This window comes from Cyprinus carpio, chromosome B6 (genome assembly GCF_018340385.1).
Source record: "Cyprinus carpio isolate SPL01 chromosome B6, ASM1834038v1, whole genome shotgun sequence".
NCBI lineage: Eukaryota > Metazoa > Chordata > Actinopteri > Cypriniformes > Cyprinidae > Cyprinus > Cyprinus carpio.
The window spans coordinates 14,992,290-15,018,354 of NC_056602.1; the positions used below are offsets into that span (position 1 = coordinate 14,992,290).

Genomic DNA, 26,065 nt, shown 5'->3' on the forward strand with positions numbered 1-26,065 from the left:
TTCCCCTATTACAAACATCAAACACAAGAGAGTGGAAAAGGGTCATTATCCAGCTTTATTAGGCTACAGGACTCTGGAATGCCGTGGTACCACCAAACATGCTGTACTGAAGCAGATAGACCCTGCTGGAGGTAAATGATTCTTCATATCATGTCTAGATAATGGAAGAACAATGGGGTCAGTTCTGGTTCAAAGATTTATTACTCTTTCTAGTGTTCCTCGGGAGTGTATTGGGACATGTTTTCCATTACACTTAATTTAGCACTGGTAAGTGTGTTTGAATTGTGGAATTGATTGATCAGTTGTCAGATGATGTGGATGTTTTATTAGGCAGATTGTGTGTAATGATTCATAAGGCAACATGGTTTCGTGATCTGTTCCATGATGCACAAACTGACGCTAACGCAGTCTGGTGTTGCTCATGAAAGGGCTTTGTTTATTCTCAGCAGGAGTGTGTGTGTGTGTGTGTGTGTGAGTGTACGTGCACGTGCACTTGTGTGCTCACTGCATTGTGGGTCTGATGTCATGTTGCCACATCTGTTTCCAAGATGGGACTGTGTTCTTGTATGCACACCTAGGTACACAAGTGTGAGAGCTGTGGGAAAATATCCCAAATTGACCCTCAGGACTAAACTGCCAGACCAAAGAAATAAAGACAGATGTGCTGAACTACTGTTCATGTTAGTCTAAACACGCAAAAGTATGCATTTTCTGGTGACGGTTGTTTTGATTTAGACCGTTTTGATTTATTTTCAAAAATAAAAAACCATAAAACCCCAAATGTTCAAAATCATAAAATTCATACACTTTCATAATTATAATCAACAAGCCGGTGGGTTTTCTGAACATTGACCAGTCTTAAGAATCTCTGTATTATCCTGGTATATGCAGGGCTCCAAACTGTGACTAAAAAGGTCGCATTTGTGACCAAAAATATTAAATTGCGAGTGAAGTTTTTGCTGAGGTTGCCACTGGCGACTAGGCTTATGTATTTACATGTTATAACATTTGCTATGTTCACATATTAAACTGAGACGATGCGCATCAAAGTTTTTGCGGAAAAAAGAGTTTCAAACAGTCCTCATCTCTGCCGCGCAGCAGTGCTGATGCACACCTGATAAACGCATACGCAGCTCAGTTGTGCAGCGCGCGAGAGATCGACATGACGGAGAAGTGTGAAGTGAAAGTGAGGAAAAGCATCATTTATTTTGTGCACAACTTGAAGAAACTACAACAGGTAAAGCTGTCAGCTGTGTGGATATTGGCAATATCGTTAACAATTCTCATTTATAATCATTAATAATATGGCTTCTTCTTAACAAGATCTTAGGTCTATGCTGTGTTCTGTCATTATTTGAAGCGCACTTGCCATCCAGTAATCACAAAAAGCTTTGTTACTTTTTAATAAACAAAGTATCCGCTTTAAAATGTATTCAAAGTTCATAACGAAATACAAACAATAAATACAGTTTTGGTACTCTTTAATGCGGCAGGCGCGATTGCTTTAGCGCCTTAGTTCAAGTGAACCCATTTAACATTAATCTTTCTCTTTACTACTATACTACATAATGAAGTTGAATTAACATCAAAAGGTAGGCTATTTTATAAAAGGGCCTACAGTACAACTTACTGAAATGTCTCATGTAAAAGCTTTAATCAGTGTTTTAATCTGTGGAAAACATGTAAAGCTTGTAAACATTGCAACGTAATATACATTTAACTTTACCTCAGAATAACCATTCGGTGTCAATAAGCTCATCAGTCAGCTAGAAAAATAACTATAAAGAGGAGCATTTTGTTTTATGTATGCGCTAGTGCATTTTAATATTTTTAGTTGACCTGTTGTCTACATGATTCAACTCCCATAAAATTGCATTTTATTAATTAAAAAAAACAGACTGAAAGTGTGAAAGGCATACACTCTTAAAAATAAAGGTGCTTAAAAGGTTCTTCACAGAACCATTTTTGGTTCCACAAAGAACCATTCAGTCAAAGAACCAACTTTTTATAATCTGAAGAACCATCTTTCTCCACAAAGAACCTTTTATGAAACGTAAAGGTTCTTCAGATGTTAAAGGTTCTTTATGAAACCATTTAGACAAAAAAGGTTCTTCTATGGCATCGTGAAGCACCTTTATTTTTAAGAGTGTATGACAACATTTATAGGATGCATTTAGCAGGAGCCCAAACTACACTCAGTGGCCAAATTATGCTTATGATGCATGATACTGGTACAGAACTACAGATAATGAACAGTTCTTTGTGACTCTATATTTCAAGTTGGAAAAGACATTTAGTTCCCACTTTAAGTGAACCTTAGCTCTATGGTCAACTACAAGATGGATTAAATTGCTGTCAAGAAAAGATGAGACATAAACACATGACAGTATGATTTAAATGTTAAAATGTATAAATAAATAAATAATAAAATAAATAAAACACGTTTATTCTGTGGCACCTAAAAAAATTATTTGCCACCTAAGTTTTTTCTTATAGGAGCCAATGGCTCCTTACTCAAATTTTTTGTTTGGAGCCCTAATATGTGCATGTTCATTACATTCAGATCAGATGCATTTCTTAGGGCAGAGTTCACATAGGACATTATTGCTTGAATTAATTAATTAATTCATTCATTTATTAATTAATAATGTCAAAACCTGTCTATCTGAATGTCTTTTCATTAATTCAAAAATAATAATAATATGTTATATTATTATTATTATTTTAAATGAAATGCTGCATCCTATTCCTCTCTCTTCTCTCAAATTATTTCAAATCACATTGTCATATCAAATAAAGCCAGAAAGGTAAAAAAAAATAAAAAAAAAAAAATCAATGCATTGACTTACCAAGATTAAAAAATAAAAGCAAAAAAAATAAAAATACTAAAATAGTTATTAACTAAAAATTATACAATGTCTTAAAATTTGCTTAAATAAGTTTCCTTAATCTTCATGTTCTTTTTTTATTATTATTATGTTAAATTGAATGCTTGAATCTTATTTATTTTTTAGTTGATAAAAGTAGGTGGGAGCAGGGACAGTTTGGGACATATCGTAATAAACATCTATGTATGAATGTATTAAATGTTCAAAACTTTAAAGAGCAATAAAAATGATCAAATCTAAAAAATAAATTAGAAAAAAAAAGTCAGTATCGCTGATAGACTGTAGGTATACATGTATTCAGCCATACTGATAATTGAAATGTACTTTATTTAATTTTTTTTTTTTTATAAACCTAAGTTGGCATAAAAGAGGGAGGTCTTACAGCTGTTTGATTTTAGGAATTGGCAGGCCCACGCAGTCTGTAATGATTTGCCATGAGGGAATGAATGCTTATTCGTGTGCATATTGGGCACCAGTCTGTTTGTTTCGCCTTTAACCTTATTTCCAGTTCACCGGGAAACCCGCTGACCTGTGCTCTTCATCTGTGAGCCGCTTCTCTGCCTCACCAACTTGTAATTTGTACTGCCATCTAAACGCTGAAGGCCTGCAGCAATCCCAGCCTCGGCATGTATTTATGGATATGGGTTTGTTCTCTGCTCCACAGCGTCTGCCAAAGTTATAATTTTCTCCGACTTTGAAATCAGGGAAAATTTATTTATGGACTTTTACCCCGTGGCTGGATTATGTGGATATCTTTAACTTTCGTTTTTGGATTCTGTAGTCAAATTGTGAATATTTGGGCTTGTTTACACTTGGCCACTTCATTTGTTTGGACTGATAGCATAGCTGATCTGATCATGAAAAGACCAGATGTAAATGAAATGCGTTTAAGACAGATCATCATCCGATCACTCGATCCATTTTAGGAGGTAGTTTAAGGCACACGCGCTCCTGATGCATCTGGCCAGAAGTGTAATTTTTGTGTTTTGTCTAGATTGTGCAGTATTGTCTATCAGTGTTGACACTGCTCTCTCCTATTGGAGTCTTTGATCTTGTGAAGGATTTGTTATACAGTGTACACAGTCAGATGCAAGCATGTGGCAATGTGGTGATGTGCCATCAGTCTCTATTGTTGACATGTTGCTGAATTACTCCAGACACTTCATTTTCCCTGTTTGTCTGAACTACACTGATTTAGTTTTAGTAATGTACAACTATAAATCATATTACATACCTTCAACTGCAACATCAAACACAGATTGTGATGTTTTTTGTTTTTGGTGTACTCATTTAAATAATTTTTGCTTCAAATCATATTTGTACTCATCTGTTCAAAAGTTGGTAAGAGATTTTATAAATTTTTGATAAAGTCTCAATAGTCATATTTATTTGATCAAAAAATTATGATGTTTTTGATACAATGATCAAAAACATTGTACAATCTGAAATACTAACAGTTTTATACTTTATTTTAAAATGAAATGTATTCCTAAAAGCTGTTGTGCTGATTGGATTTTTAGGGAAATTGTGATAATTGTTTAGCAATTATTTAATTAATAGAAATCTTTTTTTAGATTATAACTGTGCATACTGTCACACAACAATGGTATCCTTGCTGAATAAAAGTATTTGGTCTTATCACAAATTGTAGTGTATGTGGTTGTAGTAATATTAAAATTGTTATAGTGTGATTTTTTTTATGAAATGTATTTCTGTTGAAAAGAAAGTAGTATCAATGCTTCATCTGAAATTGCATACCTAGCATGTAGAGTATGTATTGTATAAAAAGAAGAACTGTTGATGTGTAAATACATTCTTGGACATAATACACCTGCCATCTTGGCATTGTCCTTTGACCTGGTGTTCTTTGACCTATGACATATATCTAACAGCAACACAAATAATTTACCTGCAACTTTTTTGATACCTATAATGCTTGGATAGAAATGGACCCCTTACATTTTTTTCTCTCTTTATCTACTTTTTTTAATCTGATTAGCTGCCATTGCATAATGGGATAGTAATGAGTCTGATATCAAGCGTACAGCTAATTGGTCCGTGTCGGCGTATATTCTGAGATGATTTGCAGTCTTGACATTTCCAGTATAAACAGGCTCTGAACACTCTGAGATAGTCAGACGTCTGGCTCCCTATGAGTTTTTTTTCACTAGGCCAATAGGAAGTGATGAGGAAGCTGCTACAACAGCCTAAACTTCCTGTCCCGTCCACACCCATGGGACGACGCAGGCCTCTGCTCGCTCTCCCAGATAATCACTCAAGCTGTCAGTCAAAGTCAATGCCAGGCTTTCATTTACATGCGAGTTCATGTGAATTTGTTCTACATAGTGATACTTTTGTAAGGCTTTTTTTATATTTTTAATTAGTTTTAATTTTTTGTGTTTTAATATATATATATATATATATATATATTATATATATATATATATATATATATATATATATATTTATATATATATATATATTTTAATCAATTGTCAGTTTTAGTACATCAGGAATAAAATAAGTTGAAGTTTTTATTTTGTTTCGAGTAATGCAAATGCTTTTCGTATGGTTTTAGTTAACCCTAGTTCTACAGGAGTCAGATCTGTTCAATTCATTTCCATTGGAGTGCATGCAAAACTACAACACTCGCCTAAATTTGTAGTCATAACAATGACTCTGCCAGCTGTGAGGGAGTGGGCTCATCTTAGGCCATTGGTTTTTATAATTTAGTTCACCATATGCTGTCTAATCTCTTGAAACAGAGAGAACATGCACACACACAGATTTGCATGGAATTTGACCAGCGCTCGCTGCACGCCATTCAAGCCCTACTTTGACCTTCTGAGGAATCTACTGGAGCGCTGGGGCTCTGCGGGGGGAACAGCAGAAATAGACACCATTAAACAGAGACTGCAGAGACCTCTCGCACAATCCTGCATTTTGGTAGAGCCCCTGCTTCCAGTCCTGAAGAGAGGCAGGAAAGGTTGTGTGTGGTAACATGTCACACTGGTTCTCTTACTGAGCTGAGTCTGTGCCAGGACCAGGACCCTTGCCAAATACTCTCCAATGAGGGTCTGTTCACAGCTGCTTGTTGAGAGAGAGAGAGAGAGAGAGAGAGAGAGAAGATAGTCCACTTTATCTGCTCAACCACACTATGCAACAGATATAAATACACCTCAGACGGGTGATAATGTCCTCTTTGTCTGGACAAATACTTTTTATCCAAGTCTACAAATTTATCGGCAGGCTGCGTGTTTTAGTCATGATACATCAAAATGTTACACTTACAGTGGCAACAGTGACTTCTGGGTCAATGATGTGGCTTTTTTCTTTTTTTTTGTAGACCTCTTGTATGATAAACTTGTTTTTAATTTCTGATTTAAAATTAAGTATACTTAAATTAAACAGTGAAACTTTTGTGATTTTTTTTTTTTTTAATGTTGTGAAGTAAACAGAAATCAAAAACTGACATCATGGAGAGGACACATGATAACTGTGTCATGGTCAATGTCTTAATTTCTCATAATTTGACCTTTTTATGACAGCCAGATTAGTTCAGATTGCAAAATGTGACAGCCCATGAATGTAATTATTTTTTCACCATAAATGTCATTTTTATTTTGATAGTTAAGCAACATGATTGTTTTTTGGAGTGATTTAAATGTATTTATTTATTTATTTATTTATTTATTTATTTATTTGGCACACTTCAAACTAGATTTTAAAGGATTTTTCATTTTCTTTATTATGCAGACTCTTATTTATTATTGACCCATTCGCTTTGTGTATATGCAAGAACTTGTGATAAACATTACTTCACGACTCATGTGAATCATAAACCTGATCTGTTCTGACTTTACACACTTGTAATTCAATCTTGGGCTTGTTCTCCATTGATGTGCAAGTAAAAATAGACAGTAATTGCTGCATTGAATGTTTGAAAAACAGCCTGTCTTTTCAAAGATGAATCACTGACAATGTACAGTGGCCAGAAACGGTCTTTGAACCTACACAGACCTGGAAACGGTCACATTAAAAGACATTTCCTGTACATAAATGACATTAATGGCATAACAAAGTAAAACATGCCTTCCAAGAATGCTGGGTCCATGTGCCAACTTTAATCCTTACTGGCAAAACTCTTCCCTTATAATGTGTGTTTTCATTCTTAATAAAACAGTGTTTGTTGTGTAAGGCTGCGCACAGACCCAAAGTAGACATTCCCTCTTTGTTTATGTAGACGTTGTACCCAGATTCTTTCCTTTGTTAACGCTGGAGCCATTTTTGAATGTGCTTTCAGAATCAAAACAACTGCAACTGACATAGAGGGAGCCACAGTGACATCAGGTAAATGGGAGGCTCTACAAAAAAAGAGGTTTGAATGGGATTGGTCACCATGCTCAGGGATCCGCCCACACCTCACAGCACAAGGAAGCTCAGTAACACTGGGCCTTTTTATTCAGCTCATAACAACAGCAGAGGGGAAAAAAAAGAACTGACGTTCACTGTGTCTAAGACAGACCTGAAGAGCGATGAAAGTGTTTGTGTGTGTGTGTGTGTTTTAATGAATATATATGAATGAGTTTTATTTGTGTGAGGCACAGATAAGTCTTTGTGGAGGGGTCAGTGCAGTGAGGGGGCTGCTTCGATCACTGGGGAATGCGGAACAGTGGAGACGGGGGGCTGGCTGATGGGAATTCGGAGGAGGGAGTGGAGCAGGAGCAGCAAACAAGCTCATAAATAGTTTGGTTGACAGGCTAAAGAAGGGTGAGTGGGAGAAATGGGTTGGGTGGGAGTAGACAGTTGAGTATTGGGCGGATTGTGTTGGTGTGGCATGGTAGTACTGTGGTAGAATAAACAGTAGGACTCCAGTAGTCCAAACTTTAGACAAGCCTTTAAACTTTAAAGACCTATAGATGACTTGAATGAGGTTTTTTTTAAACAATACATTTACATTTTTTTTTTCTTATTTTAGGTAGTATTGGTTAACTGGTATAGATTTTATTAAAAAAAATTTAAGTTCACTGATGGCTAATAATAGCCCCTTTTACACAGCAATACCAGTAAATTGTTGTAAAATTATTGGAACGACTTCGCACAGGTAATAACGTTCCGACTTTTTACCGGTAAAGCACCACATCGGTTTCAAATTATCGGTAAATTCTGCAACATCATTAACCAGAAATGACAAACAGCTGCACCTCCCAGTGTTGTGTTTGTAAACATGGAGGGGTATATGTGGTCAGTGTTTTTGTTGATGTGTCAAACTTTCTGGTAAATTTCTGGTAAATTACGATAAATTACGCATTACACTTGTGAATGTAATGCGTAATTTATCGTAATTTACCAGAAATTTACCAGTAAAGATAATTTGAGATAGCCTACATGCTATTATATGGGATGGCAAAAATTCCAATACTCTTAGACTTTTATAATCATAATCATTTAAAAAAACAGGAATAATTTAATAACACTATTAAAAATAATCTTAAGAAAATTTCAAAATTAATATACTTTTTTTTTCTAGGGGTGGGGGAAAAATCGATTCTTAACTAGCGCGAAACCGCTTTTAAATAGTCAGTCACAGGATGAGCGATGTGTCCTATCCGTACAGTCAGTACTAGGAAGCCTTACACACTCTCTCATTTGGCCTGCTTAACGTCCACCATACGATGCAATTAGTGGAACAAATTAGTGACTGCTTTGACAGAGCTGGCCATGAGGAAAATCCTAGAGGCCAGCATCTCTTGATTGCTTCAAGCCACCGCCGCCCCCAACCCAGATGACAACTTTTGCCATCTCTCACTCTGATATAATTTGAGGGTGTTGAAGCGTGACAGATTGGGCTTTTCATTGGTTTGGCCCTGTTGGCGGCCATCGCTGGCTTTGACCTTAAGTCAGAGGATTTGCTCAAGCACAGATCAAGTTCACTATACAGAGCCTTTCCAAAGAGACTTCATTTAATGTCAAAACACAACATTTTATCAACCAGATTCTAATAGACTTTGTTAGCTGTTATAGATTCAGACTAAATTATATATTAGGCTAAATCAAATATTATTATATATTATATTATTGTAATGTATTAGTTTCATTTAAACAATCACAGTAGTTATTCAATGCATTAGAGATGGAAGGACAACTTTGTACCCAATGTCCTTCTCTTTAGTATTGTATTTATATGTAACCCGAAAACAATCTATCGCAACCTCTCTAAGTGTTATTGCAGTTTGACACTTTTCATTTGACCAATCCTTTTTTAGTCATTGTTGTCGTCTACTATTTTCTCATACAAACTTTTTCGCACAAGTCTGTTTTTGGATGCTTTTAAATGGTGGTTGACCGATATATCGCCAAGGCTGAGATATCAGCCGATATCTGACATTTTTCAAATATCGGCATTGACCAATAGGGTTTTCTGTTTGGCTGATGTGTTTGACTTTTATTTTGACAGCGCTGTGAATGGCAGCACCTGAGCACACAGCACTCACATTGTTTGCTATCACAATGTAAAGTCTAAAGTAAAATCTAAAGTATAAGTATGTTTATTTTACACATCATATTCAAATTATTTTAAATTCTTAAATATTAATTAGAATAAATAAAAATGATATATCTGCTTTATATCGGACTTTGGCCACCCGGCTTTTTAAGATATTGGCATCAGCATTGGCTGTCAAAAAAACGATATCAGTTGACCACTAGTTTTAAATCCGATTTTATTAAAATTATTCAAGAATGCTATAAAACGCTGTTGCCAGGTCACTTGTAATGTGACGTGAGAAATGCTACAAGATGGATTTCTTTGGATTTAAACTCTCACCCTTCATTCCAAAATTATCTGGGGGTTTTCTCCACTTAAATTAATTTTATCTCTTGCTTTTAAACAAGGCAGTTCTGTTTTCAGTTTACTTTAAAGCCTGAAGTATATTTGCCTTATCCACATTCCAGTTCAGCATTTGGACAACAAAGAAAGGTCCAATAAGTAGTGCTAACATTATTGTGTAATTGAAAATTTATTTAAAAGAAAAACCACACAGACAAATGCTTTGATTGGTCACAATTCATCCCAGTACATGTAAGAATGATGTCTAGGCAGTTTTACAATGTTACAAGAATTTATTTCTGAAAATCAGAGTCGGGCTTAGCGATGGGCCAGTCATTTTTGCCTATAGCAAATACTGTGGTAAAAGGAGAGCATATGATAGTGTAACTCCTGGGAACTTGTGATTAAATCACATTACATCTACAACTAGATAATGTGTTGCTCTGTGCTGTGCCTGTTGAGTGAGACTGAGCACCAAACCCCATGTGTACGGTTCATGTTGAATCTGCACTCTGGGAGTTTGGTTCACAAGGCAGGATTTAGCGAGGCGTTTAACTATCTGGGTGACGCTGCACACTGGAGCAGTTGGTCAGTAATGCCAGGTACACTTAAACCCTACTCTGATCCTTATTAACTCCCATTTTAATTGCTGACAAACTCTTTACTGTATGTCCAGCTGTCTACCAAGATGCTGTCTACCAAGGTGATGGTCACACATAGCTAGTGGAAGTCAGTCGGATTGATGTATACAACAAGAAACCAAATTTATAATGAAATGTCCCGTTAGGGTTAGGTTCTGTTTATTTTAAGGCTCAGATTCCTGAAGTATTGAGTGAGGCAGAGTGTTAATCTGTGCTCTTAAATGAGTTCACAGTCAAGAACCTGAGAGTAGGGTCAGCTACAGTTACGTTTTTTGTTTGCTTTGCATGTATGTTCTTACCTCGTCGGGAAACGTAGCCGTCTGCAGCATATTTTCTAAAAACTTTTCCTCTTACTTCAAGCTAAATATTGAACTAAATAGCTAATCTAATATGTACAGTCATGTGTTGGCTGTTACATTCATAAAATCATTTGGCTGAGGCTGTCTTTGATTTGTGTGATTTGAATTGATTCACATGAACAACATTCCACACTATTTAAGTACACACAACTTGCTTTATTTTAAGATGGATATTAGCAGTGTTTGGAAGGTTACTTTGGAAATGTAATAGGTTACAGATTACAAGTTAGTTACCCTATTTAAAATTTAGTAAGTAAGTAGAGTAACTATTTCAATTACATCATTAACGTAATGTAACTGATTACATTTGATTACTTTTTCAATTGTTGATTATATTGAAATATTTAAAGCAGACAGGGTTAACCTTACAGTAATACTCAACACTCATTACTATCATACTTTCAGAATCCTTCATTTTTTTTTTTTGTGATAATCCATTACATTCAGATATATGTCACAGTATGGAGAAAAAAGAGGGTTTCTGTCACTGCTTACATTTAATTGTGACACTAAGCAAGTCAGATGTTGAATCATTGAGTCAGTGAGTTCATTTAGTTAAGGATTTGATTCAAATCACTGAACTTGTTATTCTTTTGAACAGATATGATTTCTTTTGCTGAGGGCCTGTGGCGCTGAAGATTCAGCAGTCCCGACATAGGAAACACTGTAATCCATTCTTGTAACTGCCATGCATTTACTTTGTTAATAATTTACAATGTTTTTTATCACTTGGTGTCAAGGTGTGGCTAGAATCGCTGCAACACAGCAAAACCTGCTACCTGCTTAGAGTGTGAGAAAGAAATGCCGCCTCCTGAGATCTCAACATGCCCAAACACAGTCAGCACTCAAACACATGATCACATAGATTCTGTTTACAGATAGACTAAAGCCCCTTTCACACTGCGATTCCGGGAAATACACGGGTACTGTGTCCCGGCAATTGTTCCCGGGCTACTAGATTTTGCACTTTCACACTGCCAGTGATTACCCGGAATATGTGCGTGCGTTCACACACAACCCGTAAAGGTCCCATAAAGACACATGACATCAGGATGAGACGTGTAATGTACGAGTCAAAAATGCTAGGCACGTTAACTTTCACTTAAGCCGGCGAACGATCTCAGCTTCAGCATGGAAAGTGAGGAAGTAACTGATCTCTGCTTTGTTACAGTTTGCACATATTTGTTTCGTCGCAAATGTTGATCTGCCTTCAAAACACCCGGTAAAAGAGTCGCGCAATAACGTCCGTCATCTCTACGACACAACCTTTACGGCATTAGTTCTGGCTTTTGTTCACACAGCACTCGTTCCGGGACTGAACTCCGGCAATGTTACTAGGTCCTGAACCCGGGATCAATCCAGGAATCAATCCCGGGACGTGTTTGCGTTCACACAGAAGGTGACCCGGCAATGTTCCAGCAATTTTCCGGGTCCAACATGCAGTGTCAAAGGGGCTTAAATGAAAAAGCTTACACACTACTGTTAGTTTGGATTCAGCAGTTGCCAATATAGTCTGACAAGCTGGCTTGGTGAGTACCAGAAAGATTCCCCAGACTGTGAACATCTGCTGCTCAGTAATCCCAGCCACTGTTGACCCATAAACCTGCCCAGCTGACACTACAACTGTAACAGGGAAACTCCTACATGCTGGATAGTGTCTATGTGCTTGGAGGGTTCAGCAGGCACTGCTCTCTGTATGGAAAATATGCTTTGGGTGGTATTTCCTTGTTGCAGTTAACGCCACAGAGTTGATCCACAGCTTAGTTTTGTTATGCTGTACTTCTAATGGGCTTTTAGTTTAGGGTGCTTGGGAAAGCTGTAGAAAAAAAAAAAAACTTAATCCATTTAATGCTGAAGTACGTGAACTGAGAGTCTGTAGAACTTACTCCCAAGCATAAGACACACCTCACACGTGAGAACATTAAAGATTTTTTGTTAAATAAAAAACTCAAAAGAACAGCATTTATTTGAAATAGAAATCTTTTATTACAATAGCCACATTTACACAGACACTTTTTGTTTAATTTGGAATTAAATAATTCCTACTGATGAATCTGAACATAGTGTTTACATGAATGCTAAATAAAGCGATCGGCTTAATGAACACATTTATATGTCACAAGCTTCAAAACGGATTTAATCTTTTGACATGCTCACACTGCATGAATATGCAATGTCTCCCACTGTTTTTGCAAAATAACCATCCTCCTTTTCTTAATATTTTTCTGTTTACATCATTGTGCAAAGCTTTGTGCAGTGATGCTTATATTAATCAAGCTGTAAAACTCATTCCTGCATCCAAAATAAAAGATGTCTGCAGATGAGAATGAGAATTTCAGTTGTTTTTGGCATTTTTAATCCGACTGAAGCAATTACATGGCACATTTTCATTTGGATAGGACTTGTTAAACCAATTGTAATCGGACTACAGCTTCATGTCAACACACCTATTGTAAATGTATTTACTGTCATGTTTGATCAATTTAATGTTTCCTGGTTAAAAAGTAATAAGTTCTTTCTTTCACAAAAAGACTTAGTAGTAGTCTATCTGTTTCTGTATACCCCCCCCCCCCCCCCCCCCCCCCCCCCAAAAAAAATCAATAAATAAAATAATTGTGATCTTGAGCAATCCAATATTAATTCAGGTAGAAGGTAGAAGAAATCATACTATGCCAGAGATGTTTTTAGGGAATTAATAATATACAGCACAACCAGTGTAGCCTGATTTCCAAAATGAATGACCTTTATGGGCACTTTCTTTTAAAGGATAGCTTAAAAAGGTGAATTACCGGTTTTGAAGTATTATGAACACTCCCCTGTATAATTTACAGCTTTAGAGGACAATTTATAAATGACATTATAACTGAAATATCCCCAAATGAAATTAAAAATGTATTCCACATCTAAATCAAGTTGAGGGCTTATGAATCAGAATCAAATCTGGTCATCTGTATTGATAACCAGCCCTAATGTATTTCGTATCAGCATTAAAACAACAATGGCATCATACATTTTGCTTCTTCACATCAAAATAACCATTAAAAACTATTAAAAAGCATTTGACTCTTATAAATGAAAGGCAATTTGTTCATTCACAGCTGCTCTGTTGAGCATTATGATTTCTTTATTAATTTCTCTATGAGTGGTCCGTCTCCTCCTCTTTGTACTGAATGTGCTGTACATGTTGATGCGGGTTTTGGCAGAGCCTTGAGCAAGCCATTTGAAAGGTGCTTACCTGCCCTGCTTGTCACGGAGAGTACATTCTTTACTTAAGAAACTGTATTAAAGGCAGAAAGAATCTGTCAAGTTTAGAACGTACCAAAGAAATGGAGGGTAACAATCTGGCCGGCCCAATTCAACTCAGGCTGTTTTTATGGTCTTTAAAAATACATTTCACATTACAAACAGCTGTCTGCTGTATAATTTTCCCAGAAAGTCACAGGCTTGAATGGCAAAACCTAAGCGCAGTGTGTTCTGGGTACATAGTAATTAGTCCTTCATTTTGTAATGACAAACCCCTGAGTCTGTTTTTTTTTTTTTTTTTTTTTTTTTTTTTTTTAGGGAAAACCCTTTTCTCTTTAAGAAGGTTTAACTGCCTATTTGCCCTGAAATGTCCTCGGATGTTCTCCTAGCCTTTCACAGTTATGTTTACAACAGACAGTCCAGCTGATCTCAGAGATTGACTGTGTTGTGGTCTTGTGTCTGGTTTTGGCCCGGCTGCATTCTGTGGAGAATTACTCAGATAGCCCACAGATATTTCCTGCTGACACCCATTAGCCTCAAATATCCAGCGACTTCATAGCAGACACAGCTGCTTTACCACAGAAATATTTAAATATTTTACCCCTCACAACTCCATAATCTTCACAAAGAAAAAAAGAAAGAACAGAAAAGAAATAAGAAGAAATGTAGACCACGTTATATAAATAAAACTACAACTTTGAACAACTTAGACTTTCACTCAATTATTTGATTGAATTACAGTTATGATCAATATTAAAGGTATAGTTCACCCAGAAATAAAAATCCTGTCATCATTTGCTCACCCTTAAGCTGTTGAACACAAAAGATATTTTGGGAAAAAAAAAGAAAAAGAAAGAAATAAAAAAAGTTGATGGCCCCATTGGCTTTCATTTAGTTTAGTTTTTTTCTATACTATGGAAATCAGTGGGGACCATCAACTGTTTGGTAACCCATATTCTTCAAAATGTCTTATTTTATGTTCAACTGAAATATTAAGCTCATACAGGTTTTGAATAACCTGTGGGTGAGTAAATGATTTTCATTTTTTAATGAACTATCCCTTTAAGAATCACATATTAAGAAAGTGTTAGGGGTTATTTTATGCAGTTCATGTATCCTTTCTGAAATGTGTGACTAATGCATACAATTCTGACATTCATCACAACAATAATAATGAATATTATATTACTATTATATTGTAATTGTTGGATTGGTTAAAAAAAATTATGTATTTATTTGTTTATTTATTTATTGAAATTTAAGATAATATAATGTTTAGAATATTGCTCTTCATGTCATCTTGATCTTACGCAATATGTAGCATTAAAGAGAAAAGGATGATTAAATCGTTAATTGTAATTATTTGTTAATCAGGAAATAATTTAATCAGCCAAATTGTCATGATTGTGACAAAAATACAATATAAATATATATTTATTTTTTTCCAAGTAAATGTCATAATTGAATGTCTTGTTTTTCTTCTCTCTGTTGTAGTCAAAAGCGGATGGGCAAACTCTTCACAGTGAAGTGTTCAGACGGATCAATCTCATTGAGAGCGATTACTTTGGTCTGGAGTTTCAGAACCTGCAGATGAACTGGGTAAGTGGCCACTTGACAAACAGTCCCCCTGCTCACACAAAGACAGGATTGTGAACGGCCCGCTCCTCTGAAAACCCAGCTAAGCTCTTAAAAGATGAGGAGGTGTATTATGTTGTTTGTGCTGCTTTTCTCTGGGCCCCAGAGGTTTGCTGTTCCCTTTAAACCTGCCTGATACAGGCACACAAACTTAAAGAACATATCATTATATTTTAGAACATACCTACAAATAAATGTGTTTAAAAGGATACATTTATGCAGAATTAGTATACTAATTAGTATACACACAAATGAGAGACTTTACAGTTGATTAAAGACAAGATTTGTAGTAATTAAAGGATTATGTGATCCAGGCTAAAGTAGAAGCAAAGCATTTCTTAAAGGTGAAGTATGTAATTTTTTTTCAATCTTTAAATACTTACCCTTGCTTAATAGTCAGAGAAAATAAGTAATCCATCAGTAAATTGATTGCAGCACTGACTCTCACTGAATATGAAAGGAATGGTTAGGAAACCTGTGTGAAAACAGTCATTATTTTATTATTATTATTATTTTGTTTTTGGTGTCACAGTGTCAGAGATTACACAATTCACCTTTAAATCAGTTTCATAGTCAATATAATCTTAATTTTGTTATGTTAAAGTTATGTGCTTTACATTATCTGTGAGCTATTTTAATAAGACAGACCTTTTTTTTATAATAAATAAGCTTAAACTAAAGAGAGTTCATAAATGAAAAACTGTCTTTTGTTGTTCCAAACCTGTATTTCTTTATTCTGTAGAACACAAAAGAAAATATAACCAAACATTTTCGGTTCCAATTGACTTCTATTGCATGAACAAAAATACAAAGGAAATCAAAGAGAACTGAAACTCAAAATATCTTCTTTTGTGTCCAGCAGAAGTAGGAAATAAAGGTTTGGAATGACATGAAGGTGAGCAGATGATGACAACATTTTCATTTTTGGGTGGATTATCCCTATCCCATCAAAAGTGTTTTGTAATGTTTTTGTTTCAGCCTTGTTGTTGTTTTTTGGTTTGCTTTTTTGATTTGGATTTGAGTTTTGGTTTGTTTTGTTTTGTTGTTTTTGTTTGTTTTTTGGTTTGGCTTTTGTTTTATCATTGAATTGGTTCATTGCTTAGAACTGTTTTTTTTTTGTTATTATTATTATAACTAGGAAAAATACTGAGGCTGCTGAAAAGGGGCTGTTGTGCTGTATAAACCCACTAGCATGGCATTTTAATTATCACCATAATGCATCTTTTTCATCTTGGTTTCTTTATCATTGGTGAAATTAATAATAATAATAAAAAAAAAGAGTCAGTCTGTTGGCCATCTGTTTTTGAGTGTGCCAAGCCAGCTTTTTTGGAGAGAGTTGAATCAGGTGTGGAATGTGTGTGTATGGGGTTGTTGTGATGATTCCATAAAAGATGAGAGGTCAGCGGAGTAGAAGGAGCTGGAAGTGGAGTGAGAAAAGGTACATTCTTGCCACAATCAGCTCCAGATGTGCTTGGAGGAACAGGGCGTCTACAAACTCTGCAGACACACACAATTAAAACAGATCATCACATCTATGCAAGACCCCAAAACAGGCAAGCACAGAGGTTTGAATTAAAAATGTGCATACCCCAGAGCATTCGAAAAATAGCTGATAATAGCTTTCCAAAAATTCCTGAAATATGTTTTTGGTGTGGTCAGCATCTCAAGATCTTATTTATTGCCTCTGTGACCGAGATGTTCTTCAGTACATCAGTTTTAGTGTGTTCTTGAAAGGCCAGAAACAGATGTAGTTTGAAAGAGTGAGAGATTATTTGTATTATTTATTGCTTAGACTTTATAAGGTGGTTAAAAGCTGAAATGCCAGTCTTACTCTGCACTGTTTTGTTTCAACAGGTTTGGCTGGAGCCCACCAAGCTCATAGTGAAACAAGTGAGACGTAAGTACACTTAATGTTATGTGTTGTGTTTAGAGATCAGAGGATCTTGGGGTCTTAGAAACTTGTGTGTTTATACTTACGATTCACAGGGCCGATGAACACACTCTTTCGGCTGTCAGTGAAGTTCTTTCCTCCAGATCCTGGTCAGCTTCAGGAGGAGTTTACTAGGTAGGATGTTCAGAATCATCATCCATGTTTTATATACTGATAAGCTGAATGATACTTGTAACTATGTACTTTTTCTCCAGGTACTTGTTTTCTCTGCAAATCAAGAGGGATCTAATAGAAGGTCGACTGAATTGTACGGAAAACACTGCTGCCTTGCTGGCATCTCATTTGGTGCAATGTATGTATAATACGAGTCAGTTAGTGTACCTAAAGACCTGACTCCTGTCCGCCATAATGTTTTAAATCTATTGTTACACTGATTCTGTTGTGTCTCTGCTTTGTAATGTTTTTGATAATTGCCATGATTATTTTTCCTGCCTCTATTAATAGATTCAAAAATGCATTAAAGAGGTCATGAATTGCCTTTTTATTTATTTATTTTTTTACTGTTCTCTGAGATCCACTTATAATGGATTGTAGAGTCGGAAGTAGACGCCCACTGTTATGATTGGCTAACAGTTGTGTATACAAAGGATGCTGCATTGATTTAGGTTAAAACAATCTGAAATAACAGACAAAGCAATAGTGACCACGTAACAAAGACTCACAGTTGTGTATTGCAACATTACTGTCGGATCGAATATAGTAGGCACAGCATCTTCTTTTAGTTTCAATCTTTCTGAAAATCCTGCGTCGAATTGTTTGTAAACAAATCCATGGTAAAATTAACAAAGGACCTAGTTCTTACTGACGTGGTCTTAAAAAGAGTTCATCCACTCTTTCCTAATGTTGGGATCAGAAGGAAGACAATGTAAAGATTGTGTTTTTCCACAGATTGGCACTGCACGGGGTCTTGTTGTCTTCGGAGCAATCTTTATCATTTGGTTTCTGCGTAGACCTGTGTTTGCCTCTCTTGTTATTTACACTACATGTGCGAATCAGTGGGCGGGGCTTAATGTAGAAGCAGGCATTGATGATCTTCTGTGGAGGCGTTGTTTAACCACACTATTACGTCATAGAGCAGTGGTGGACAGAAGTAGTTTTACTTCGTTACTGTACTTAAGTACATTTTTCGAGCATCTGAACTTTACTGGAGTAGTTTTATTTTGAGTAACTTTTACTTTGACTTCACTACATTCCAAAGCATAAGATTGTACTTTTTACTTCACTACATTTCATAAAACTTATCATTATTACTCCTTATTATATATCACGTGCTCCGAGACGCAGAAGCGGTGTCTGATTCAAGAACGAACTGATTCTTTTCAATGAACCCATTAAATCGGTTCGCAAATCGCACCAAACGATTCGTTCACGAATTAGAATGATCGATTGCAGCTGTTCTTAAGTCGACAACTCACTGATTCAAATGAACGTTTAGTGCGAATCCAGTGAACTGAATTCACAAGTAAGAACCGGGAGATCTTGTGAGTTACTAATGTCGAATTTAAGGATTAATTATTGTAACTGAAAATCATATTTAGGTCAAAGCTGTCTGTTGTTTGTGAACTAAATCTGCTGTAAAGGGTGATCTGTTTAACCCCACTGCAGATGCTTGAATGCAGACACATAAACAACAGAGTCTCTATGTTTTACATAAAATAACACAGATGAAATAAAATAACTCATGCACGTTCATCTTCCCTTCTGTAATATTATCAGTTTTACTAAAATGCTATGCATTTAGCCCTATGTGACGTCTGTTTTTATATTGTTTGTCAGCACACATAGCCTAAGTTCCTACAGTATGTATCTGGATCAACTAGCTGAGTAGACAAATATAATTTTTTATTCATAACCATACTGAAGATAAGTTAATAATGTTTAGCTGATGCCAACTGTCTTGCTAACAAGCTTGCCGGTGCTAAATTTTTTTTTTTTTTTTTTTTTTTTTTTTTTTAAATAAAGTCCAAATATTTTTATTCAACCACCTAGATAGATTACATCTGGGGGAAAAGAAAGGATGTGATGTTCAGAACATGGTAACTACAGTAATTATCAAAGTGGGAAGTGATGCCCTCTGGGGGCATTTCGCCAGGCGTGTTTTTACACCACGGACCAGGTTTGAAAAGAAAAAAATCATTATGAAAATCTTTATTTTATTTAATATCTTTAAAAAAATTATATATGCTAATATAAAATTAAATGGTAAAAATAGCCAAATAAAGTGCAAAATAAACAATCAACTATCGGTACTTTTTACTGAAGTACATAAAAAATCAAGTACTTTTGTACAAAAAATGCATTTTACTTAGAAAACATACTTAAAAACTTTTCTTGGATTTGTTACTTTTTGTACCACAGTAAACTTTTAACAACTTAAAATGTTATAAAAGTTTTTTAATACCATATGAAACCAGCATAAACTGTCCGTTTCTAGGAACTTGTTTTTCCTTTTCTTTTTCTTGGACACTCTTATCTGTCGTTGACCCTTTACCTTTCTCTTTCCCCCACACAGCTGAGATCGGTGACTTCGATGACATAGCAGACAGAGAGTTTCTGAAGATTAATAAATTGCTGCCACATCAGGAACGTGTGCAAGAAAAGATCATGGAGATCCACCGCAGACACATGTAAGTCATTTATTGTTCTGGCCTGATGGTCTAGGCTTCTGCATTGTTCTCTTTAATTTATCTCAGCCTGTCAGGCTTTGCATTTGTAAATTTCACTGCGCTGACCACCGGGAATCAGTACAGGGAATTTATGGCACAAAAGTAAGTTTATCTTTTTCATGTCCAGTTTAGTTGGAAGCATTTGTGTGGTATGAGAGGCCTTTTTTTCCAAGCTGAACATCTAACTGAACTTTAAATACAGACTCCCCTGGTAATCTTGAATGACAGTCTGTTTGCATTTGGTGCTGAGATTATTTGGTGAGAAGAGATCTGATAGTGTGTAAGTGATTGTTGTGTGTGGCAGTTTATGGGATTTAGAGACAGTTAAAGGTGCACTGCAGTTTCTCTCTCTGCTTGAACTTTAGAAAGATGTTTTTCTAAGAGCTTGCAGACACTATTAGACATAACATGATAATATGGGACAGATGATCCTTCTTCAAGCTTGAATGGATCGTCCTTCCAGATAAATAAATAATCATGTAAAGTTCAGTATTTTAGCAGCATCTTCGTTATTAGCGATGCAATTGTTGCTCATGCTATTCCCTTATTAAAAGTTAGATGTAACTTGTTCCACACCGTTTGTGGTCCAGACATGAATGATACTTAAAGCAAATTTAATTTTTGGCCTGCAGAAGGCAAATCGATCTAATTTACATTGAACAAGATCTCTGTCCCATATCTAGGATTAAGAATATCACTAGAGTAACAAAATGATAAAAATAATGCTTTACGATACCACCGTTGTCAGTTTTTGTAAAATCTCAAGCGTGTCAGCCCTGTGTTTTTGGCTCTTTGTAATGGTGCATTTAATCTGAGGCTTTGGCTGTGAGAGAAGTATTGCAGGTGGGCCGTGTCAGTGGCTATGTGTGGCTGTGATTGTAATCCAGTGGCTCAAGGCTCTTTATTAGCCATACGGCCACAAGGGAAGGGGAGGGGCTTAAGCAGATTGAACAGTTTAAAGGATGAGCAAAATTCGAGTGCGCTGATGATCTGGCACTGCTCTAACGTTTGCCCACGATAAGCCAGAATGCTGCTTAACATTACTGGAATATGTTTGCCCAGCCCCCACACTTTACATAGAAACAACTATTTAAAATTATTAGAACCTATATCCTATATAAAGTGTTGCAAGTATGTGTAAACATTCTTTATATTATATCTTCATATTTTTCTGCAAAGCTGATTTGAAACATTATGTATTGTGAAAACTTGAACTGAACTGAATAGAATATATAATGTAGTGAGGTACCGTTTATGCACAACATTTTATTTTTTATTTTTAATAAGTTCATACATTTATTCGGCAAGGATGCATCAAATGTGAGAATATTTTTTTAATTTGTAATTTTTATTTTTAAATTTTTTGCAAAAAAAATATTTTAAATATAAATTTAATTATTACATTATAAAATAACCATGAAAACAATATATATTGGTTTCCACAATACTGTTAAGCAATCACTTGTTTTCAAGTTTTTAAGCAACAACTGTTTTAAGCATTGCTAATAATAAGAATTAATAATTTTCAGACTTGCTTCAACATAGTCTTACTGACCCCAACCCTTTGTAATATAATATAATATAATATAATATAATATAATATAATATAATATAATATAATATAATATAATATAATATAATATAATATAATATAATATAATAGTTTGGAGAATGGATAAATAAATGGTAAACATGTTTTAATGACGTTTTTATAAAGTGATTACAGAAGATGTTTGTCTTTTAAATTGTTGGGTTATGTAAAAGTTGAAAACCTCTGCTATAAACTGTTATTCTAGACTACAAAATATGCTTTACCACTCCACATTTTCCTTTGAATTCCTTTTGCTGTGGTACTGTGTTTCATTTGTTAAATATTTTCTACATTATTTGTCTTTGCTTCCTCGCCTGTAGTGGGCAGACGCCAGCAGAAACAGATTTCCAGGTTCTGGAGATCGCTCGTAAACTGGAGATGTATGGGGTTCGCTTTCATCCCGCCGCTGACCGAGAAGGCACCAAGATCAACCTGGCTGCATGGGCCATCAGCCCTCACATCTTACATGCACAACCACAACTTCATACTCAAAATAAACAAAATTAATTTATGGTAGTGTTCTCTATTTTAGTCAAATTATTAGCACATTTTAACACATTCTTATTGCAGTAGATTCATGTAAAATTCAACAGACGTGTGGTTACACATGTATATATGCATTGTTTTGTTTTTATTTATCTTTTCTTTTTTTTTTTTTCAGGGCCACACCAAAATTAACACCTTCAACTGGTCTAAAATTCGGAAGCTGAGCTTCAAGAGGAAACGATTTTTAATTAAATTGCACCCAGAAGTTCATGTGGGTATCAAATTTACATTACATATTGTTATTAAATATTATTATATGTACATTTACAAACCTTAATTCAAATTGGACAGAATGTAGTCTAATATGACAACAAAGACTGTTAATACATACCTCCAACAAAATAGAGAAATACTATGCTGTGAAATCAGTCTGCGGACTCCTGGGACATACAGATTCAAGTGTAGAAGTAAAATGTACAAGCTCAGGAGCTTGGTTGGATGGGACCATCCTTCTCTTACCCCATGTAAACATTTTAAATGTATTCAGGGTGACGTTTGTTATTCAGTCGAGATCAATTACATGGAGTGCTAAGAATCAAAACCATATGTTTTCTCTTGTTGCCTTTCATCTGAGATGGAAGTTCTTAAGTTCAGTCTTTTCTCAGTGACCGATCAACCTTTCGTTTCACAGGGTCCTCATCAGGATACGCTGGAATTTCTAATGGGTAGTCGAGATCAGTGTAAGATCTTCTGGAAGAACTGTGTGGAGCATCACTCGTTTTTCCGTCTGTTAGATCAGCCTCAGCCCAAAACCAAAGCCGTCTTCTTCAGCAGAGGATCGTCCTTCAGATACAGGTGCACATGAGTGATTATATTGATGTGGGCCATATACAGGTGCAGGTCATATAATTAGAATATCATCAAAAAGTTGATTTATTTCACTAATTCCATTCAAAAAGTGAAACTTGTACATTATATTCATTCATTACACACAGACTGATATATTTCAAATGTTTATTTCTTTTAATTTTGATGTTTATAACTGACAACTAAGGAAAATCCCAAATTCAGTATCTCAGAATATTGTTAAAAAGGTTCAATATTGAAGACACCTGGTGCCACACTCTAATCAGCTAATTATCTCAAAACACCTGCAAAGCCTTCAAATGGTCTCTCAGTCTAGTTCTGTAGGCTACACAATCATGGGGAAGACTGCTGACTTGGCAGTTGTCCAAAAGACGACCATTGACACCTTGCACAAGGAGGGCAAGACACAAAAGGTAATTGCAAAAGAGGCCGGCTGTTCACAGAGCTCTGTGTCCAAGCACATTAATAGAGAGGCGAAGGGAAGCCAAAGATGTGGTAGAAAAAAGTGTACAAGCAATAGGGATAACCGCCTACCCTGGAGAGGATTGTGAAACAAAACCCATTCAAAAATGTGGGGGAGATTCACAAAGAGTGGACTGCAGCTGGAGTCAGTGCTTCAAGAACCACTACACAAAGACCTATGCAAAGACATGGGTTTCAGCTGTCGGATTTCTTGTGTCAAGCCACTCTTGAACAACAGACAGCGTCAGAAGCATCTCGCTTCAAAAAGGACTGGACTGCTGCTGAGTAGTCCAAAGTTATTTTCTCTGATGAAAGTAAATTTTGCATTTCCTTTGGATATCAGGGTCCCAGAGTCTGGAGGAAGAGAGGAGAGGCACACAATCCATGTTGCTTGAGGTCCAGTGTAAAGTTTCCACAGTCAGTGATGGTTTGCGGTGCCATGTCATCTGCTGGTGTTGGTCCACTGTGTTTTCTGAGGTCCAAGGTCAACGCAGTGTATACCAGGAAGTTTTAGAGCACTTCATGCTTCCTGCTGCTGACCAACTTTATGGAGATGCAGATTTCATTTTCCAACAGGACTTGGCACCTGCACACAGTGCCAAAGCTACCAGTACCTGGTTTAAGGACCACGGTATCCCTGTTCTTAATTGGCCAGCAAACTTGCCTGACCTTAACCCCATAGAAAATCTATGGGATATTGGGAAGAGGAAGATGCGATATGCCAGACCCAACAATGCAGAAGAGCTGAAGGCCACTATCAGAGCAACCTGGGCTCTCATAACACCTGAGCAGTGCCACAGACTGCTCGACTCCATGCCACACCGCATTGCTGCAGTAATTCAGGCAAAAGGAGCCCCAACTACATATTGAGTGCTGTACAGTGCTGTTCATACTTTTCATGTTCATACTTTTTAGTTTGCCAAGATTCCAAAAAATCCTTTCTTTGTATTGGTCTTAAGGTTATATTCTAATTTTCTGAGATACTGAATTTGGGATTTTCCTTAGTTGTCAGTTATAATCATCAAAATAAAAGAAATAAACAATTGAAATATACCAGTCTGTGTGTAATGAATGAATATAATGTACAAGTTTCACTTTCTGAATGGAATTAGTGAAATAAATCAACTTTTTGATGATATTCTAATTATATGACCAGCACCTGTATTATTTAATGTGATGTACCAGAAGAAATGTTGAAATATTTTTTTCATGGTAGTGTTTCCTGTTCTGCGGCTTAGTGCTGGTTCTTAGTATTTCTAAGAACTGTCCTTGTCTTTCTAGACTGTCCTTGTGAGTTCCAAGCAAAAACAAACATACAGCACAACCACTGTAACAGACTTACTAGTTAAATCAGTCATTGAATGAACTGACTGAATCTTCGCAAAAAAAATTTGTCACAAAATGAGTTTTTTGGTACCAAAGTTTCACAATTACTATCAGTGCAATTACAGTAATGTACAATTGGGTAATATCTGTAACTCTGCACTTAACATTAGATTATTACATAAGTAACTATAAAGTTTTTCAGTACTCCATAAATGTTTATCCCAAATGTGATGATTATTTTTTATTTTTTTAGATTTAAAAAAATATTTGTAGCTATTTCTTTATTATTAAAAAATTTTTTCAAATCAACGTACAAAACACTTCAAATATAAGATTTTTTTAGAAGGGATTTTTGTAGTGGTTTTAGAATTTAGTATATTTAGTTTTTTTGTAGTTTTTTTGTTGTTTTTCCATATATCGTGAGGTACACTGCCAATGAAAAGTTGGGGTCAGAAGGGGTTGAGGTCAAAAGAGTTTTTAATTTTTTTTTTTTTTTTTTTTTTTTTTTTTTTTTATATAAATGAATAGTCAAGTCAAGTCAAGTCAAGTCACTTTATTGTCACATCACCACAGCACATGTGCCTTGGTGAGTGAAATTCTTGGGAGCGTGCACCAGAAATTGCAGAAACAGTTAACATATAACCATACAGACTTCAACAGGTGAAAATATGCAATATGCACATACATATAGTCAGTACACACAGTGTACTATTGGACATACTTACAGTTAGCACTACACATTTTACGCAACAATTTCCGCTACAATTTCCGCTATATTTAGCAACTTCGCATTAAATTGTTGAAAAGTGACAGTAAAGAAATGTAAAATGTTACTATAGTAGATACTATACTATTAAAAAATGCTTTTCTTTTAAACTTTCTATTAATGAAAGAATCCTGGGAAAAAATATCACGGTTTCCTCAAATATGCTGTATTATATTACTAAATAATATTTGAAATTAATATTATATTCAAATAGAAAAGTTATTTTAAATTGTAATAATATATCACATTACAGTTTTTACTAACGTAGTGATCATAAGAGGTTTCTTTAAAAAAACATTTAAACATCTCACCAACCCCATACTCTTGAACAGTAGTGTATTATCAGATTTTTTTT

General features: G+C 35.5%; 1 protein-coding gene across 1 annotated transcript in view; it reads left to right on the forward strand.

Annotated features, from left to right (window-relative positions):
- The window catches only part of farp2 (FERM, RhoGEF and pleckstrin domain protein 2), a 52,701-nt gene that overhangs the window by 3,924 nt on the left and 22,712 nt on the right, over window positions 1–26,065 (forward strand). The window contains exons 3-10 of the mRNA XM_042725814.1: window positions 15,455–15,559; window positions 17,450–17,492; window positions 17,582–17,660; window positions 17,741–17,838; window positions 20,059–20,173; window positions 22,124–22,242; window positions 22,436–22,560; window positions 22,981–23,144. Of these exons, the coding sequence (XP_042581748.1) occupies window positions 15,455–15,559; window positions 17,450–17,492; window positions 17,582–17,660; window positions 17,741–17,838; window positions 20,059–20,173; window positions 22,124–22,242; window positions 22,436–22,560; window positions 22,981–23,144 (848 nt within the window). The remainder of the gene's footprint in view (window positions 1–15,454; window positions 15,560–17,449; window positions 17,493–17,581; window positions 17,661–17,740; window positions 17,839–20,058; window positions 20,174–22,123; window positions 22,243–22,435; window positions 22,561–22,980; window positions 23,145–26,065) is intronic.